This window comes from Rhinoderma darwinii, chromosome 1 (assembly GCF_050947455.1).
Source record: "Rhinoderma darwinii isolate aRhiDar2 chromosome 1, aRhiDar2.hap1, whole genome shotgun sequence".
NCBI lineage: Eukaryota > Metazoa > Chordata > Amphibia > Anura > Rhinodermatidae > Rhinoderma > Rhinoderma darwinii.
In genome coordinates, this window is record NC_134687.1 from 24,289,878 (window position 1) to 24,309,480 (window position 19,603).

Genomic DNA, 19,603 nt, shown 5'->3' on the forward strand with positions numbered 1-19,603 from the left:
TTTCCAGTTTCCCAGTACATTATATGGTACAATAAATGACGCCATGAAAAACGACAACTTGTCCCGCAAAGAAACAGCCCTCATAAGGGTATGCCGACGGAAAAATAAAAAAGGAATCGCTTTTGAAAGACGGTGAGCAAAAAACGAAAATGAAAATTGCCGGCGTCTCCAAGGGGTTACGTAAGAATAGCGATACCAGGCTATTTGGATAATACAGACCAAACCAAACCGCCGATGAAATACCCAAATCGTTACAGTATATAAAAAAAGGGGCCCTCAAGCAGGGGACCCCACAAACACCCCCTAAAAACAGATAACCCAACGGTGTGTACAGTAAGTACTTCATCCAGGAGGGATGTCATAGACACAACACTGAGCTAAAGGGAATTGGACTGGAGGCGTGGTCGTGACAACTCAGTGCTTTATACGCCAGCAGTATTTAAATATAGGTTAAGGATCAGTGGCGGACACAGACTGCAAAAGGCCCCTGTGCAGATAATGTGCCAGGGCCCCCCCCCCCCCCGCAAACTTCTCATGGCCGACGGTCCGCTTTCAGCTGCATCGCTGGGTCTCCTAAGTGACCCAACAATGCAGCACTAGCAGCCGGGGCGTCACTAAGGCTGGGTTCACACACACACTATTTACGGACGTAATTTGGGCGTTTTAGCATTGAATTACATCCGAAAATGCGGCTCAAAAGCGTCGGAAAACATCTGCCCATTCATTTGAATGGGTCTTACGATGTTCTGTGCCGATGGTCATTTTTTTTTACGCGCCGCTGTCGAAAGGCGGCGCGTAAAAAACTGCCTGTCACTTCTTCAGATGTAAATGGAGCCGTTTTCCATGGACTCCATGGAAAACCAGCTTCAATTACTTCCGTAGTGGACGCAGCAAAAGACGCCTGCACATGCCATTACGGCTGAAATTACGGTGCTGTTTTCTCCTGAAAACAGCACAGTAATTTCAGCCGTAACAGACGCTGCCGTGTGAACATACCCTCAGGGCTTAAAATGTCCGGGAAATAGCCCCAATACATATGTGTCCGCCCCAAAAAAAAGTGTGTGTATAGGAGACAGCATAGCATATCTATAGCACTACGACCCTATAAACTATGGATAGGATTAGATACAGTGGCTGAGCAGACAGTATCACACATGATAGGATTAGATACAGTGGCTCAGAAGGCAGTATCACACATGATAGGATTAGATACACAGCTCAGCAGACAGTATCACACATGATAGGATTAGATACAGTGGCCCAGCAGACAGTATCACACATGATAGGATTAGATACAGTGGCTCAGCAGACAGTACCACACATGATAGGATTAGATACAGTGGCTCAGCAGACAGTACCACACATGATAGGATTAGATACAGTGGCTCAGCAGACAGTATCACACATGATAGGATTAGATACAGTGGCTCAGCAGACAGTACCACACATTATAGGATTAGATACAGTGGCTCAGCAGACAGTATCACACATGATAGGATTAGATACAGTGGCTCAGCAGACAGTATCACACATGATCGGATTAGATATAGGGCCCAGCACAGTATCATACATGATTGGATTAGATACACAGCTCAGCAGACTGTATCACACATGATAGGATTAGATACAGGGCCCAGCTCGCTGACATTGCGGCTCCAGCGCTGGACCCAGGAAAGGTAAGAATAATAATTTTGCTTCTTTATGTGTTACTGATTATTTTTGTGTGTTTGTTTTTTTTACAGGTTCGGTTGTTGGACTTCGGATACGAGGACTTCAATGACGGCGTTTTTTTTATTCTCAATAAAATGGTTAATGAGGGTTGTGTTTTTATTTCAATAAAAAAAATTTCTATGTGCTTGTATCTTTTTAAACTTTATTATCACCGCCTTAGTAATGGCCGCTGGCTGATTGACAACCTCCATTACTAAGGCGAGGCTTAATGTTAGCCGGTGCAGAGTCTACACTAACCCCCATTATTACCCCGGTACCCACCGCCACCAGGGGTACTGGGAAGAGCCGGGTACAAACCAGTACCCGACCAGCTGTAGTGACGGGCAGGCACCGGGGTGGCCGCAGGCTGGTAGTATTAGGCTGGGGAAGGCCAAAAACAGTGGCCCTTCCCACCCTTGTAATGCTGCCTGCTGCTGCTGTGTTGTATCTGGCTGGTTATGAAAATTGGGGGGGACCCGACATCGTTCTTTCCAATTATTTTTTAAATGACGTGGCGTCCCCCCCATTTTCATAACCAGCCAGATACAATAAAGCAGCAGCAGCCTAGCATCACCAGGGTAGGAAGGGCCACTGTATCTGGCCTTTCCCCTCCTGATAATACCAGCCTGCGGCCACCCCAGTGGCCGACCATCACTACAGATGGTCAGGTACTGGATCGTACCCGGCTCTTCCCAGCACCCCTGGTGGCGGTGGGTACCGGGGTAATAAAGGGGGTTAGTGTTAGCCTCTGCATCGGCTAACACTAAGCCCTGCCTTAGCAATGGATGCTGTCAATCAGCCGGCGGCCATTACTAAGGCGGTAGTAATATAGTTTAAAAAAAACCACAAAGACATAGAAAAAATATTTTATTGAAATAAAAAAAAAAAAACACAACCCTCATTAACCATTTTATTAATAAAAAAAAAAGCTGTCATCGAAGTAGTCCTGGAATCCGCCGTAGTCCAACGACCGAACCTGTAAGAAAACACACAAAAAATGATTAGTAACACATGTGTTAGGGTATGTGCACACACACTAATTACGTCCGGAATTGACGGACGTATTTCGGCCGCAAGTACCGGACCGAACACACTGCAGGGAGCCGGGCTCCTAGCATCATAGTTATGTACGACGCTAGGAGTCCCTGCCTCGCTGCCGGACAACTGTCCGGTACTGAAAACATGATTACAGTACAGGACAGTTGTCCCACAGCGAGGCAGGGACTCCTAGCGTCGTACATAAGTACGACGCTAGGAGCCCGGCTCCCTGCAGTGTGTTCGGTCCGGTACTTGCGGCCGAAATACATCCGTCACTTACGGACGTAATTAGTGTCTGTGCACATACCCTAAGGCTTAGATACAGGGCCCATGTGTGATACTGTCTGTGGGACCCTGTATCTAAGCCTACCACAAGGTAGGCTTAGATACAGGGTCCAGCAGACAGTAATCTTATACAGTATAAGATTACTGTGTGCTGGGGCCCTGTATCTAAACCTACAGTGTGGTAGGCTTAGATACAGGGCCCAGCAGACAGGATCACGCATGGGCCATGTATCTAAGCCTACCATGTGATTGGCTTAGATACAGGGCCCAGCAGACAGCATCACACAATCTGTGATCCTGTCTCATGGGCCCCCTAAGCCTGCTACATCGTAGGCTTAGGGGTTGTGCAGTCCCTAAACATTGATGGCCTATCCTCAGGATAGGCCATCAATAGCTGATGTGTCGCCCGGGACCCGCAAATCAGCTGTTTTGAAGGGGCCGCAGCACTCGTACGAGAGCTGCTTCCCCTTCATTTCACTACTCGCCCACACTGTGAATCGCCGAAACCGATTCACAGTGTGACCGGAATGAAGTGACAGGAATGAAGGGGAGCAGCTCTCGTACGAGTGCTGCGGCCCCTTCAAAACAGCTGATTGGCGGGTCCCAGGAGTCGGACCCCGCCAGTCAGGGCTATCTTACCTTCCTCTTCGGCCGCGGCGGGAGTTCTGTCGTCTCGATGCTGTGCGCGGCGCATAGCGCTGTGACGTCATGTGCTGCGCACAGCGCCTGACGTCAGGACCTCCGCTGCGATCCGGAACCAGGAAGGTAAGTAAAGTATGTTACTATAGTAACAGGGGCCCGCGGCCCGAGTTACTATAGTAACTTTTTATTGATGTGGTGCGGGGGGCCGTGGGCCCCCCTGGCTTCGGGGCCCGGTCGCAATTGCGACCGCTGCGACCCCTATAGCTACGCCAGTGGTCCACGGGCCTCTGTCTCAGTCCTCAGCATCGCGCAGCTGAGAACTGAGTCGGCCAGCAGAGGAACGGGCCCCCTTCCCACGCGGGGCCCTTGTGCAGCTGCACCGGCTGCACATGCGGTATGTCCGCCCCTGTTAAGGATAGAGAGTTATAATTGGATAGCTTGCAGAGCCCTTGGTGTTGCCCTTAAGTAAAATGGCCGCCCGTAGCGACGCCCGCCGTGATCACGTGCTGCACAAACTTCCGGTCACGGCTCGAACGGGCTGCTGGGAAATCTCCAAATAACCGTTCCTACGAGCGTACGTGTGCGTCATGCGTGACGTAGGTGTCCACACCCCGGTGCGGTCAGTCCCTCTGAGGGTGGGGGAAGTGGGAGAGCTCACACAGTGCCTGTAACATGGCGTCGGAGGGTGCGATCATCCCGCAGCTAGTGGAGAGTATAACACAGAACAGCAGCCCCTCTACTGCAACCACTTGTAGCGTATCCATGGCGGGGGGGGACATTAGTAGTAGTGCCCACTCCACCATCCCCTGCCAGACAGGTGAGTGTGAGTGACCCCGCCAGGGACAGGCCCCGTACACGGAGGGGTGGGGGACACATAGGCTGCGTATACCGGCCCTGTATATACGATATAGCTGGCGGGCTCAGGCCTCTGCCACTGATACCTCGATCTGTCCTATGCCTCGTTCTCTACGGAAGTCTAGGGCATCCTGGGACTTGTAGTCCAGTTGTGCTGTAGTCATGGCCAGGTGGTCGCAGCTGATTGGCTGGAGAGATGTATTGCGTTTAGGAAGAGGCTACAAGACGATTAGAGGGGTGTTCTAAGACTGGGGGTGTCTGGAAGTAACAGGGCTCTAAGGAGAACGAAAAACCAAGACGCTTTCTAATATATTACCCCCCCCCCCTGTAAACCGTGCTCACGTACAAGCAATGCTTCGTCCAATGTAAGATATCCAGCAGTCATGTGACCTAATCCGCTGGCGGTTGTGATGTCATCAGTGCTAGAGCCATCGCCTGGTCATGTGACTAGGATTTTACGTCTCTTTCAAGCGTAACAATGTAACAATACTCGATCACGTGACCGCCTTATCCGGTAGTCGTTATTCTCTACTCCATTGGATGACATGGTCATGTGATGTCGCTATGGCTGCGTACGTTACATGTCACACGACTGCTGGATGTTACGTCACTGTAAGACCAACGCGGGGGACGAGGGTAAGTATATTAGAAAGTGTCTTGGTTTTCAGCGCCCTCTTGTGGTGTCTGGACTTGGGGCTTTTTCTGTCCCCCGAGAATTGTGTTAAACGACAACTCCACTATTGAGCGCCGTTTCGCAGCTGAGGTTGCGGCACTTTGTAAATCCTTGATATATCTTGTACTGATCTGAGCTATGGCTTGATTTCTTCTCCGTTCACACACAAAATGAAGGAAACCATTTTGCTGACTCCATCTTGGATCTGTATGGGGTTTAGGCTCCGTTCACACTGCGTTCCTGTATATACCGGACGTATGCTGAGGCCATTCACCGCCCGTAGGCGTCTATGTAAAAAAACAAAAACACATACTGCGCTGTTTTTTTGTTACTGTGTCTTCCTACATCCTGCCAGTATCTATGGATTCTGAAGGACGCGCTTTACTGTCGGGTGAATGGGAGCCTATTGCTTCTTCAGCCCATGCGGCCCATATGCCAAACGTGTTCACAAAACGCAATGTGAACTCAGCCTTGGGCCCCATTCACATAACGTTTTTAGACCTACGTTTATCATATAGGCTGGGGAAAGCTGGCGTATACATTATACGGGAGATGAGATGTATGTGTAACAGTGGCGTCCGTCACATAGACTATAATGGCTTTCGTTTAACGTACGTGTCCTGACATACACGTTTAATGGATTTCCGTAGGCGCTTATGTTAAAAAAAAAAGTTGACTGCGTTGGGAATGGATGGAATGGCGTAGTTTACTACCTTATTCCATACCTCAAAAACACAAGGTAAATCCCCTTATACCAGGTGGTGGAGGCCAAAATGACACTTTTTTGGCCTCTGCTTGGCTAACGGGGTCCTATGGACCTGTTTGGCGCTTACGTCGGTTGCTTTCCCAGTGCACGCGCTATACGTAGTGAAAAAAAGTGCCTTACCTATATACCGCACAGTCATGTAACATGAAGGGTTGTTCGTGGACCCGTTGATATTTGGCTGTCTTCACACGGGTGCAGTTACCGCTGGTGTTACGACCGGACCTCCCACACCGCAAGGTTCGGATGTTGTGAAATACCGGCTTATCGTGGCCTCGTAGTGCTAAGGACAGATATCTGAATGAAAGGACATTGACTTAATTGGCGGGATCCCGCTCCATTCAATGTTCTCACTGCGGTTGAACAGAGAGGAGGTACGGGGGTTCGGGCTCTCGTTCTCACGGTTGGTGGGGTTCCCAGCGATCAGAAAATTAGACTAAATTTAAACTGGAGAAGACTTAGGCCTCATGCACACTGCCATAGCTGTGATTACGGCACAGGCGGCCGTATAGGTGTCATCCGCGGGCTGTCCGCAATTCACGGACCGTGCACACATTTATTTCAATGAGCCCAGACAAATCCGGACCGTATAATGATTGTCCTATTTTTTGTTGCGGTCCGGTCTCCCGACCACTGCATGGACCGTGGAAACCACGGTCGTGTGCATGGGCCCATAGAAATGAACGGGTCCGCAATTCATCCGTATTTTTTAGGATGAACTGCGGATGCAAAAACACATTTGTGTGCACGAGGCCATAGGGCCTGTTCACACGGAGTATTTTGACAAACTTTTTGGCTCGGAAACCGCTCCGCAAAACCGTCCGAAGCCGCCTCCCATTGATTTCAATAGGAGGCGGGGGTGGTTTTTTCCCGCGAGCGGTAAAACCACCTCGCGGGAGAAGTAAGGGACATGCCCTATCTTCACGCGGTTACCCCTCTGACCTCCCAATGACATCAATGGGAGGCAGAGAAAGCGTATTTCGCTGAGTTTTTTGCCCGTAGCAGTCAATGGGCGCGAGTGAAAAACGCGGTGAAAATCGCGGCAAACTACATGCAGGAAGGTCAAAATCTGCCTCGAAAGACCAAACGGAATTTAGAGGCAGAATTTTCCTCCTGCAAAAAACTCTGTGTGAACGAGGCCTAACCTGTTCATGTGAAGTTTTTTGCTGGATGGAAAAATCTGCCTCAAAATTCAGGAATTTTGAGGCAGATTTTGACCTGCCTGCACGCTCTGCCATGTTTTTCTTCAGCGGCAGCCATTGTGCGCCGCAGGCGCAAACTGCTTTCCCTGCCTCCCATTGATTTCAATGGGAGGTCAGAGAAGGGAAACGCCTGAAGAAGGCATGATGCCTCTTTTTTCCGCAAGCGTTTTTTCCGATCGCAGGGAAAAAAAACCCTCCGCCTCCCATTGAAATCAATGGGAGGCGGTTTCTTAGTCAAAAACAGTGCCGAAAAACGCCTTACTAAGGAGATATATCAAAAGTGGCTAAAAGTAGAGCAACCAATCAGATTTCACTTTTATTTTCTCAGAATCACTTTGAAAAATGAAAGCAATTGGTTGCTAAAGGCAACTTTACTTTTGCACCAGTTATATCTCCCCCATTGTAACTCGGTCAGTACAAGAGAAGTAAAGCCAAGGATTCAGTGACGTGTGTAGATTTATACTGTGCACGGTTGTCCAAATGGTGTGGAGTTCTCCTTTAAGTCACAATGCATCAGTAACCAGAAGTTGCGCCAAAGTTACATATGGGGGCGCATAACCACCTCTACCTGGTATCACACATCAGCGGTGGTATAATGGTGTTTACAGAGGTTCAGCATCAGTGACCCAGTCTCGTATATTAGGTGATCGCATATACAGCACTCTCCTAATACACTGTTACGGAATTACACCTGCATAGGGACGGTCCAATATTGAGGCATTAAACTGTCGGGAGAAATTACGACTGGGAAGATGGAGGGAGTTTGGTTACCCCACCGCTTCTCAGCCTTATTATTGGATCGCTCTGGCTAATCGGGCATAATGGCTTATAGGGCATTGGTCTCCAACCTATTCTTTGTTGCAAAATAACAACTCCTAGGCTAGCAGTACATGTTGGGAGTTGTAGTTTTCCAACAGCTGGAGAGACATAGGTTGGAGACCACTGATATAGGGTGATTGTATTTACACTACAAGTATAGATTCACCATAGACTTTCCAAAATATCTCAGCCCAGTCAAGAGCATTTCCATCTTAGGCTCTGTTAATATTTGCGTCGGAGATTTCATTAGGGGCGCCCGTCAGAACGATTGACACCATGACGGAAACTCGATGGAACCTGTTAGTCATTGGGTTCCATCAGGCGCCATTGGTTTCCATCATGTGACTGATCTGGTGGCTCTGGGTTTTCTTTGTTCTGCTCTTATGACGGATCAGAACAACGGTAAACCTGAACACAGATGTGAACGAAGCCTGAGGCCCCATGCACCTGACCGTGCCCGCAATCACGGCCCGCGATTGCAGGGCACGGCCGGCCGCCGACTGCCACCCGCATTTTCGGGCCGTGCTCCCATACAAAGTATGGGAGCATTGCCCGCAAAATGCAAAACAGACATGTTCCATAATTTTCGGAACATTTCTACGGCACGGACACCCATCCGTAGCGCTACGGAAAGGTGTCCACGTTCAATGAAAGGCAATGGGTCCATTTTTGCGGTCCGCAAAAACGGAGGTTTTGTTACGGTCGTGTGCATGGTGCCTAAATCACCATAAAATGTGAGGCCTTCAGTTATTCTCTTCCCTCACATTTTTACAACTTTTCTAGACTCCCGAATGGGTAATCTGCCAAGTGAAGTATCTTGTCTAACCAGGCAGATTTATCCTTTTGGGCGTTTGGAAATAGGTGACAACCTCTATTGGAGCGATCAGGTCTGCCTTCTACTGTTGTCACTTTTGGAAAGAGGTCAACTCAAGGATTCACTGGACAGGCTCTTTAAAGAAGTTCTCTCTTCAGGGACATCCCCTTTTAGAACAGTCTAGCTCCCGCCACCCCTAGCGAACAGCTGATTATGCCGGGGGAAGCCTCTGCGTTCTGCAGGGGAAATGTATCATATGGCGTCCGTTCGAGTCCGCAATAAGGGGAGCTGCTCTCCTTTCTGGCTCAGGTGGACCCGAGCGGCTCTCAAGAGCTCTGTGTCCCATCATCTTTGGACGCTGGGATCTTCAGATCTCCTGTCATTGTAACGTCCCGTGCACCGTAACGGGGTGATTTCTGACGACAGACTCGGTAATTTAGAGGTGTTTGAGTCAGAAGGAGCGCGGCACTTGGAGGACCACATGGGCTCCCTTCATTCTAGCAACGGTCGAGGGACACAGACCCCCACCAATGACATCTTCTGACTTGTCAGAAAATGTTCAAAGGTGAACCCTCCCTTTAAGGAAAACGGCAAAATTTCATAGCTAGCAGAATGTGTCTTTACAGCCTTGAACGTCCCAATGAGATTTCATATTCCCGTTGGTTTCCCTATTAGCTAATTAGCAGAGGCAATTAGCAATTCCCTGATATATTAGTGTAGGCTCACCAGGGTATGTCATGGTAAGGCAGTTTCTGCTAAGTTCTTCCATGTGGTGCCCCCTGATCCAGAGTCCAGACAATTTAGTCCTGACCTATAGCCAATGTGGTCTATTGTGACCCCTCTGTACAGGTTGAGGGGGTACCAAGCTTCCAGACCTAGGTTAATGTTGACCATGTTATGTACATTGGATCAGGGTCAGATCTTCCCGTCTAACTTCACTGATTCCCATAGACTAATAAAAAATAATGTTCTAGGAGTGGCAGTATCCACCATGGGGATAACATACTTTCTAGGCCCCCCGTATGTATAATAACTTGTTCCAGTATTCCTCTGAGAGATCTACCACGTGTAAGTAGGTTTATAATATAGAGCTGACTCACTGATGTCATTGGAATTAAATGTAAGTAAACAGGATGTTTCCTGATCTCCATTACCAATAAAGTGAAGGTTTTCATAACACGAATATGCTAAAGTAGGGGATGCCCTCACGGCACCATGTACCCAACATGACCATGGAGATTTGAGGCTGGAGTTAGACAACTACAATGCAGAGGAGAATGAACTCTTGCCCTGAAGTAGCATGCCGGGTCAACCTACCTGTTGACGTGGGTTGTCCCGCCTGTGGCATAGTGGCCGAGTTGTAGATAGTGACACCTCTGTGTTATTGTCATGGCTTCAGTCCCATGGGAAACCACATGACTGTGCGACAGCCGCCCAATAGAGATGTGCTGCCAAAGTGGTAATCTAGCTCCAGCCTAAAGATCTCAAAACCCCCTCGTTCTTTAAATCTGGAGAGTCTTTAGTCTTGAGTTTTTTGGACCTCCAGAGTCTATTAAAATTAAACAATGTCATTAGGTTCCTCCAGTCTTAATTTCATATATAATGTGGTTAGGGAGCCCTTTGGATCTATGATTTGGGTCTGAGGAGCCCCCTATACATCTATATATGGTATAATAAAATGGACCTTCCACTTTGAGTGTGGGGTATGACCTTTTTATTTTCTGTTTGTGTTGCTTGCTTATCCATTGCTGTCATACATAGGACTTGTTGCAGATAGCCTAGTACTCTACATACAAGACACATCATCTCGTATATGGAAGCGGTCTTTGCCTGACTTCTAATAAAAAGATAGATGGTTGGCATTCAGATGATATTGATATTTTTGTTTTTTTCTCAATCCATACAGTACATGTTTAGAGATCTGAAACCCACTAGGCAGTCTTTTCAATAGCACCTTGTCGTAAAAGACGCAGCTCCGTTAAAAAAAGATGGCTCTTGGTTGAGTGCCGAAGGGGGTACGTTCAAATTGAGTACCAAGTACTCATTGTTCCAGACATCAGTGGGGGTCCAACTAATGTATGAGATGTCTGGAAATGGAATTCCCGTTAAAATTCCTCTGTCTGCTCTTAAAAAAAAAAAAAAAAAAACCCGTGTTCATACCTGGTGGCCTCCATCTAGGGCGTTCTTGGTCAACGAGCGGAGTTGTTTGCTTAAATTTGACACTTTTGCCTCTGTGACAATTCCTGCTTCAGAGCTGGAACCGGACTGATTCCCGGCTTGGGCCCACCTTTCATAGCAATCCCATACTAGGGGTGTCAGGTTGTACAACGTGAAGTTCTTAAAGGCTATGTGAACCTGTGAAAGGGGTTTCTTTTTTTTTTTTTTAAATAAAAATGCCAGTGTCTCTTTTGCAACTTTCAAATTCGTTTTTATTCTTTTTACTTTTTGAGATACAGCTGCTTTGTATCCTGTGTACAGAGCAGCTGTATTGTTCGCTGAATCCTGTACCTGTCAGGTCCGCGGGACTGACGGATTGTGTGTCAGCGTGTCCTGCATGTCTCAACACGCAGAATCCACCTGTAAGTGATCACATCTAAGTTCATAACTTAGATGCGATGGATTACAGGTGCATTTTGCGTGTCCGAGACATGCAGGACACGCTGACACACAATCCGTCAGGTCCGAGGGACTGACGGATTCAGGTCAGCGAAAGATACAGGTGCTCTATAGAGAATACAGGGCAGCTGTATCTCAAAAAGTAAACATTTTTTTTAATAAAAACAAATTTGCCTGCCAGGGATTGCCCCATACACTGCCCCCCATATTCATTGCCTGCCAGTGTCTCTATACTCGGTACCCTAGATATTACAGCCGTACCCAGTGGTTTAACCATATAGCACCTCTATACACAGTGCTGCAGCCAGACAGTGCCTCCATACCCATTGCCCCTAATTTGAGCTCCATCCTACACATTGCCCAAGCTGGTGTGCCCCCATCTGCCCTAGCCCTAAATTACCTTTATATACAGCACCTAACTACTCAAATTTACAGTGCCCCAGCCATAATACCATCCGTCCGTAGTGTCCTATACCCATTTCCCCAGGGAGAGTGTTTTCATACACAATGCGTCAGCCAGAGAGCATCTTCATAGACAGTGCACCGACCAGAGAGCACCTTCATAGACAGTGCAGCGGCCAGAGAGAGCCTTCAATGGCGTTCTCAGGCACTGGGTATGACAAAGCACACATATCGGGGGCAAAGCTTATGGGGGCTCTCTAAGCTTGGGCCATGGTGTATGAAGCACTGGTAATGGAAGCACTCTCTGGAGCACTTTGTATGAAGGTGCTCTCTGGCTGGTGCACTGTATCAAGGTGCTCTCTGGATTGGGTACTTTCTATCAAGGCGCTCTCTGGATGGGGCACTTTCTATCAAGGCACCAGCCACAGAGCGCCTACATAGACAGTGCACTAGCCACAGACCGCTTACATAGACAGTGCACCAGCCAGAGAGCGCTTTGATAGACCGTGCACCAGCCAGAGAGTGCCTTCATACACCGTGCACCAGCCAGAGAGTGCCTTGATAGACCGTGCATTAGTCAGGGCGCACCTTGATAGAAAGTTCCCTATCCAGAGAGCGCCTTGATAGAAAGTGCCCCATCCAGAGTGTGCCTTGATAGATCGTGCCCCATCCAGAGTGTGCGCCTTGATAGATCGTGCCCCAGCCAGAGAGCGCCTTGATAGATCGTGCACCAGCCAGAGAGCGCCTTGATAGATCGTGCACCAGCCAGAGAGCGCCTTGATAGATCGTGCACCAGCCAGAGAGCGCCTTGATAGATCGTGCACCAGCCAGAGAGCGCCTTGATAGATCGTGCACCAGCCAGAGAGCGCCTTGATAGATCGTGCACCAGCCAGAGAGCGCCTAGATAGATCGTGCACCAGCCAGAGAGCGCCTTGATAGATCGTGCACCAGCCAGAGAGCGCCTTCATACACAGTTCTCCAGAGGGCCCCCGGTATGTGTGCTTTGTCATACCCAGTGCCCGAGCCAGAGAATGCCATCATACCTAGTGACCCCTTGCTAAATAACCCAGCCTGATGACCTCTAGACATCCTCCGGATACAGTGCTAGCCAGGAGGCAGAAGTATAAGTGGCTGATCACATTACACTGCCTCCTCCTGAGAAAGTATACAGGATTTTGGCAATTCCAACCTTCCTACCAGAAGTGGAAAGTAAGAGCGCGTCTCAACAGTGGAGGACTTTCACATTCACAAATGGTAGACTTACCTGAGCTAGAAGTGACTGGTCTCCACTGATGGGACTTTATTAGAGGTAAGGGCTTGTACAAGATCAGGTTCTCCTTCCATTGTTTTCCTTATAGCACAAGAGTGTATCCCAGTAGAAAATCAGCATTATCGGAGGAAAGTATTGGGAATATTTCCCATGTTTTCTTAAAGAATGTATTTTAACGGAGTTGACACCCCAGTGGTTAAACTAGGATGACTAAGTAATATGTAATGCAGGACAAGACCAAGCAGATGTACCCTATGACATACTGAGAGGGACAACCCAGAACTGCTCATGCTACAAGAGAATTTTTGTTGGATGTAGTGTTGGTGGAGCGTCTTGTTTGATGTATGTGACGTTCGCAAGTTCATTTCATAGACTAAAGCTAGTCATTGATTCTTACGTCACGGCCTATACAGTTTTATTGAGCTTTTTAAAGGAGTAGTAACACCAAATTTCGATTGGTCAAGTTGCATTTCACTGCAACTTGACTGTGATGTTACTTCAAAACCAACAGGTTGTCTTCTGCATGGCTAAGTCATCTCCTTGCCACTATGGTTTTATTTGGTGACTTGGCAATGCAGGTCCCCGCCCCCTTTTCCTTCTTTTCAAAATGGTTGTACATGTAAACTACGGCCCTTATGATCGTTTTGTATCTTGCCCAAAAACAAGAGCTGTCCTAATGGGAGGAAAGAAGGAAAACAGCCCCTTTTGTTGGGATCCAGTGCCCTTTTTGGCAATGGAAATATGGAGTGGAGCATAGATAGAGCGTTGTAAACTAGTCATAAATAAAAACAATGAATCCTTTAGTAAACCATCATATAATCTCTAGAGACGTCCTAGTCTCACTTCCGTTCTCCTTCAGCATATCAGTTGTGAGTCATTTTCAAGAACTTTGTTCCCATCATGCAATAAACAAGCCACATCTACCCATAGCGTATTGTATGTAACACTGGAGAGAACCGATCTCCTACACGAGCTACTTCAGTAGTCACCATGGAGCCTCCTTATGGTGTCTCCAAGAATGTTATACGCCATGCGATGCAACATGCCACACTTATTTTCTCTCAGATTCCATCTGAATCTGACAGAAAAATCTCAAATAATTCATACGGATATGAAATGTTATACGGAGTTAAAATATATATCCCATAGACTTCTAAGGAAGCCTTATTACATGGATGTCATAGAGGGGATCCCACACGTGGGCCGCTATGTAACACTACATTTTCGCTGCAGTGGAAATGTCTGGCCAAAGAGGGCTTCATCCAGCAAAATCAGGAGCCTTGTTTGCCAGGAGCCGGACCTCTATATGACGGGTTGTCATCAATTGGACTATTGCACGAGCCTTTTTGGGCGTTCTACCCTAATATTACATTCGTATATTTTTGGCCTAAATTGGGTGCTGAAGTTGATAAAAAAAAAAAAAAAATGTTTTGGCAAGAAATATATGGCTGTATGAATGAACTCATTGGGCATGGGTACCTGGCTGTATTCGTAGTTTTTTTTTTTTTGTCTCGGGTAATTTCTTTTTCTGTTAAGAAGGTCCTTTAAAATTAAGCGTCAGGAACCCCTGCGACCGCCTCATTTCCAAGGGAAATTGCCAGAAAATCCTCAGTTTTTCCTGCAACAGAACTGCGAGCGAAATGAAGAATTGCAAGTTCATTGCCGATCTGCTCTACAAATGCATCGGGTCGTCTTCGGCGAATGCCATGTCACTTTTAATTTTGAATATATTAAACTACTGGGAGAGTCGGTCCCGCCTAGTGTTACTTCCATACCCATGAGTGAACTATGGCTCATAAGCTCCTGGGGGTTCATAGTGTGGGTCAATGGAGACTGCTCCAGCTTTCCCTCAACACCATTCAGAGAATTGGGCAACGTTACCAGATGATGGCAGTGCAGACTTAGTAATATTTATGGGTCATCCATCACGTTTCCATTTCTTATTGACGAGTGACTATCTGACACTTTCGGGAAGAGTTGGGAAAAGTAAAACATGAGCCCTTATGGCACCGCCGAAAAGGCTGTAAGAGGGAAGCTACACGAAGTGCGTGCAAAAACCCCTCCATACAAACATACTGCATCACATGGAGGTACAAAAACCGCCATAGGGTGACATTACGACTGTACTACTCAGAACTGGTATGGAGCTGATATACGGTTGGATGCAGTAGCCCTTGCCCTGTAGTGCCCACTCTAAGGGAAATGTTTTGCACGGTGCCTATTCTTTGCAGTTTTTGCTCGTGGAGAAGATTCTACACCCAGATGTAGCATTCACCATCCTACAAACAAGCACTTGTCGTGTCCTTTTTGGTGATATGCAGCCAGTAGGGCGGTCCATGTTTTTTGGCACAATAGGACTGTGAGGAACTTGCTGAAAGTAATAGATTATAGTGAAGGCATTTACCCTAATGTGAAAAACAGGTAGAAAAAAACCACATTGTGGGTCTCCCAGTTCCTGCCCCTATCCTGCACCTTCTCGGTTGGGGATCCATAATATAATCGAAATTGCAATGCATTGTGTCTCCTCATTACTTTCCAATCCATGTGGTACCTTATTCCTCTGTAGTGGAGCCAGCAATGCTAAAATAGTACTATCGTGTCACCTGGATTGATCCAGTTTACTGCTTTTTGTGTATTGCCCCCAAACTTAAATCCCCAAATTTTTTTTTTGGGTAATTCTAATATCACAAACATTAATGAGTTCTGCCTCCATTATCTATGTTCTAGGCATCTTTATAACAGAAGCTCCTATGTTTCTCAAGCCTAGAGGATCTGCAACCTGTCTCCAAACTATGGTAGACAAGTTGTATTGCCACAGATTAGAGACCACTGCTTTAGGCCTCATGCCCACTTCAGTATTTTTCGTCAGGGTGCTATCCGTTTCTTTAACTGATAGCACCCTGACACATTCATTTCAATGGGGCCATGCACACTTCTGTTTTAACGGAGCCGTGCGACCGTTCCGTCAAAAATAGGGCAGGTCCTACTCCTGCCCGTTTTTGACGGAACAGTCTCGGCCTTTAAATTGATTTGGTCCGTGAAACAACGGACTGCACACAGAAGCCATCCGTGTGTGTTCTGTGATTCACTGAACCGTCATTAGCGGCCGTTCAACGGCACGCGGAAGTGTGCATGAGGCCTTAGGGTTAATTCACACTTTGCGGTAAGGATTCTGCACTGAAAATGTGTGACAATTAACCGTTCAATTCACGCCCTTATTCCTCGTAATGCTTAGGCTACGTTCACATGTAGCAGAATTGGATTTTCTGTCCAGATTTGCGGGTGGAAACCTGCCGTGTGAGTTTTTCAATCCGGAATATGTGAATTTATGCTACGGAATGGTTGCACATTTGTTGCAGATTTTTCCTATTGTGTTCAGTGGGGAAGTAAAAATTTCCAACAAATGCAAAATGTTGCATTTTTTGCTGCAACTTAACTGAGAAACAGCTGTAAAAAATTGCAAGTAGAAAAAAAAAATAGCTATTTCCACTTTAAAATAAAAAAAAAGCCCCCATACTCACCTCCCCTGACACTCCTGTAGCGACATGTCCCGGCTACTCCAGCTGGTCTCTGTGCAACTGGTATCAAGTGATGACGTTTTGATCACATGGGACGTAAAAAACCAGCTGGGGGAGCATGGACATGTCGCTATAGGAGCGTCAGGGGAGGTGAGTATGGTGTTTTTTGTTTTTTTTTTATCCCCTCTACTGTTCTCTGCAGCGGTAAATCTGGCTGAAAATGCCACCAAAGTAAACACGGTTCGGAGCGATCTTCTGGGCTTCGGACCCGTGTGTACATACCGTCAAGGTGTAATCTGCATGTGATGTAATAAATCTGTTCGGAAAAAATCTGCTACATGTGGACCCTTCACGTGTCTATCAGATGTGCTGATATAGCGAAGATAAAGTAGATCTCCTACCCTGAAGTCATGACTAGAGGCCAAGCAAGTCTGCACTACATCATTGATCTTTTTTAAGCATGAGATTACATGACAGGACTCCTAACTTTGTAATCTGGTTAGAACATATACAGCAGGGTCCAGAATGTCTGCGGGATTCTCAGAGAGGATGGCCAGGATCTAAGCTAAGGTCGGGTAAGACCATTACATGTCGTTTTCCAATGCTGCCAATATCAGAAGCAGAACTTTTGAAGAAGTCCATTTATCCCCATCTTATAAAATGATGCCGCATCGCTAGGATTTGCCGTCACTTTATAATTGGTGGGGTCCGACCTCTGGAACGATCCTGAGTATGACTCGGCCGCAGTGCTGAGTTACCAATTAGTCCCCTTTACTGGTTTCCCTTGCACGGCGGTGTCATGGCTCAATTTACGCTAATAGGGATGGCTTCAGTTCCCTGCGCGGGTGGGTGGCCGGGAGTGCCGCTGTGCAGGGCAAACTTAGAAGGGGACTCATCACTAAATTAGCGCTGCGGCCCATTCTCCGAATCAGTAGGGTCCCAGAGGTCAGAGCCCCACCGGTCATAAAGGGTGAGCATATCCTAGCGATATACCATCATTTTATAAGATGTAATACCACTTTTGAATTTGGTGTTGAGGGAACTTTCCACCAAATCTTAGTTCTCAACTTTTGACTTTAGGGGGTAGCTTAACATTGTCTATCTCCTTCCTATAATAATTTTTTATGATTTATCTTCCCGCATGGAAAGTTTGTTCAAGAAGTTCGATTGCGTGTAACTAAAATTTCTGCACATGGGGCATCACCCCCAATTGCCGTTTTAGACATAAGGGGTAAGTGGGCAGTTAGTTCCAAAAGACATGGGGAACCATTTGCATCTTTGAATCGATGCAAGTCTCCCGTGACAATTCATTATGGAAAAAAAAAACATTGCCTTGACCGAAATGCATTTTTCCTTGTCCTAAAACTTGCAATCATGGTTCTTTGGGGCCGCAAGGGTCATCCATTCTGGCCAGGAAGTTTTTGACCCGATTATTGTCAACGGTTTTAAATATGGTATTCTCAATAATAGGCGCAATTGTTCTTTTACAATAGGTACGATGTAAATGACGTAGGACCCTTGTATTTTTTTGGGGCTTTTGCGGGTGACTTTGACTCTGAAGCATTGCCCCCATGCCATGTCACAAGTCTCAGGTGACTACAGCGTTCACGTAACCCAGTATCGGGCTTTTCTACCAGTAAACGCTGCCGATGCGGTGATTCTGTCGGGTTTCAGGACAGGAGAGACGTGCAGTTGTGCTTCTCTTTTTGCGTTTCTTTTACGAGCAGCTTACATTCTCGAAGATCTTATCTGGAAGATCGTGCTGAAATCTACAATACCTCTCCACTAGGAGTGTGGCTGTAAAGAGAGTATGTCTAGACCTCGGGAGCAGCGATTCACATGAGAGTAGGCTGTAAACATAAAAAGTCTATGGCAGCCAGGTGATGAACGGCACTTGAGACTGCTAATAACCTGCAACCTGCCTCATGTCTTCAGGTGCATTTCATTTCTAGAGCTTAGATTGCTCATAGTGTGTATATATCTAGATGGATATGTCGCTGTAACGGACCTTTGTTATTCCCCCTGGAAGTGTATGCAGAAATTGACATTTGGGCAGTATCGTTCCCCTTGTCAATGAAATATCTCCCAACAAAGCACTGATTGGAGTGTCGGGGGTGTAGGAAAAGACCCCATTGACAAGGGCATTGGTAACGCCCAGTTGTTAATTTATTCATACATTTCCAGGAGGAATAACAGAGGAATGGCAGAGTTCTAAGAAAATATACTTCTAAATTATTATTTCATGGGGAATATAGGTATTTACTAAAACAGACATGTCAGAAGACGGGGCAGCTCCTCTTTAACTCAGCCACTAGATCCTTATTATTTGTCGTCCCCACCAGCATTTCCCTAAAGTTGTGCAAATATATAAACAGCGGAGTTGAGCATTTCTTTGCAGAGAACTATACATGATTTCTGAAGACCCCTCTCAATCTCCCTGTTTTGATTCTTTCTCAGAGTTATTCCCATCTTATAAAGTGATGGCATATCGCTAGGACATACCATCACTTTATATTTGGTGGGGGTCCAACCTCTGGGACAGTACAGCCTAGAGCTCTGCTGTGCAGGGAAAACCAGTGAAGGGGGACGCACCGAGACAACCCCTCTTCCGCTGATCTGGGGAAGATATTTCTGACCATTTTTATGAATGGCCAACCATGCAATACATGGATGTTCTGGGTCTGCGAGTGTTAGCGATTCTCTGTTCTGGCTCATGTAGGGGACCCCCTCTATAATGTCCATATGCCCTTTTATGGCTTATGGACAGAGGTGGTCCTAGTGAGACAATACATTTAAAGGGTAATTAAAATTTTAAAATAACTTTTGACATGTCAGAAGTTTTGATCGGTGAGGGTCCGAGCACTGAGACTTCCACCGATCGCTGAAACGAAGCAGCAGAAGCGCCCAGGTGAGCGTTGTACCGCTTTGTTTCCAATTGGCTTACCTCGGATCGGTGTACGGGCTCATTGGAACGTCTTTGAGTCCGTACACCGCTC

General features: G+C 46.9%; 1 protein-coding gene across 5 annotated transcripts in view; it reads left to right on the forward strand.

Moving 5' to 3' along the window:
• The first annotated feature begins 4,200 nt into the window (after positions 1–4,200).
• Positions 4,201–19,603, forward strand: part of KRCC1 (lysine rich coiled-coil 1) — a 33,673-nt gene continuing 18,270 nt past the window's right edge. For 3 of the 5 annotated variants that reach the window (XM_075856386.1, XM_075856396.1, XM_075856405.1), the window contains exon 1: positions 4,278–4,492. In XM_075856386.1, coding sequence (XP_075712501.1) covers positions 4,348–4,492 — 145 coding nt within the window. In that variant the 5' untranslated portion in view covers positions 4,278–4,347. The other 2 variants (XM_075856413.1, XM_075856419.1) reach the window with 2 other exon arrangements.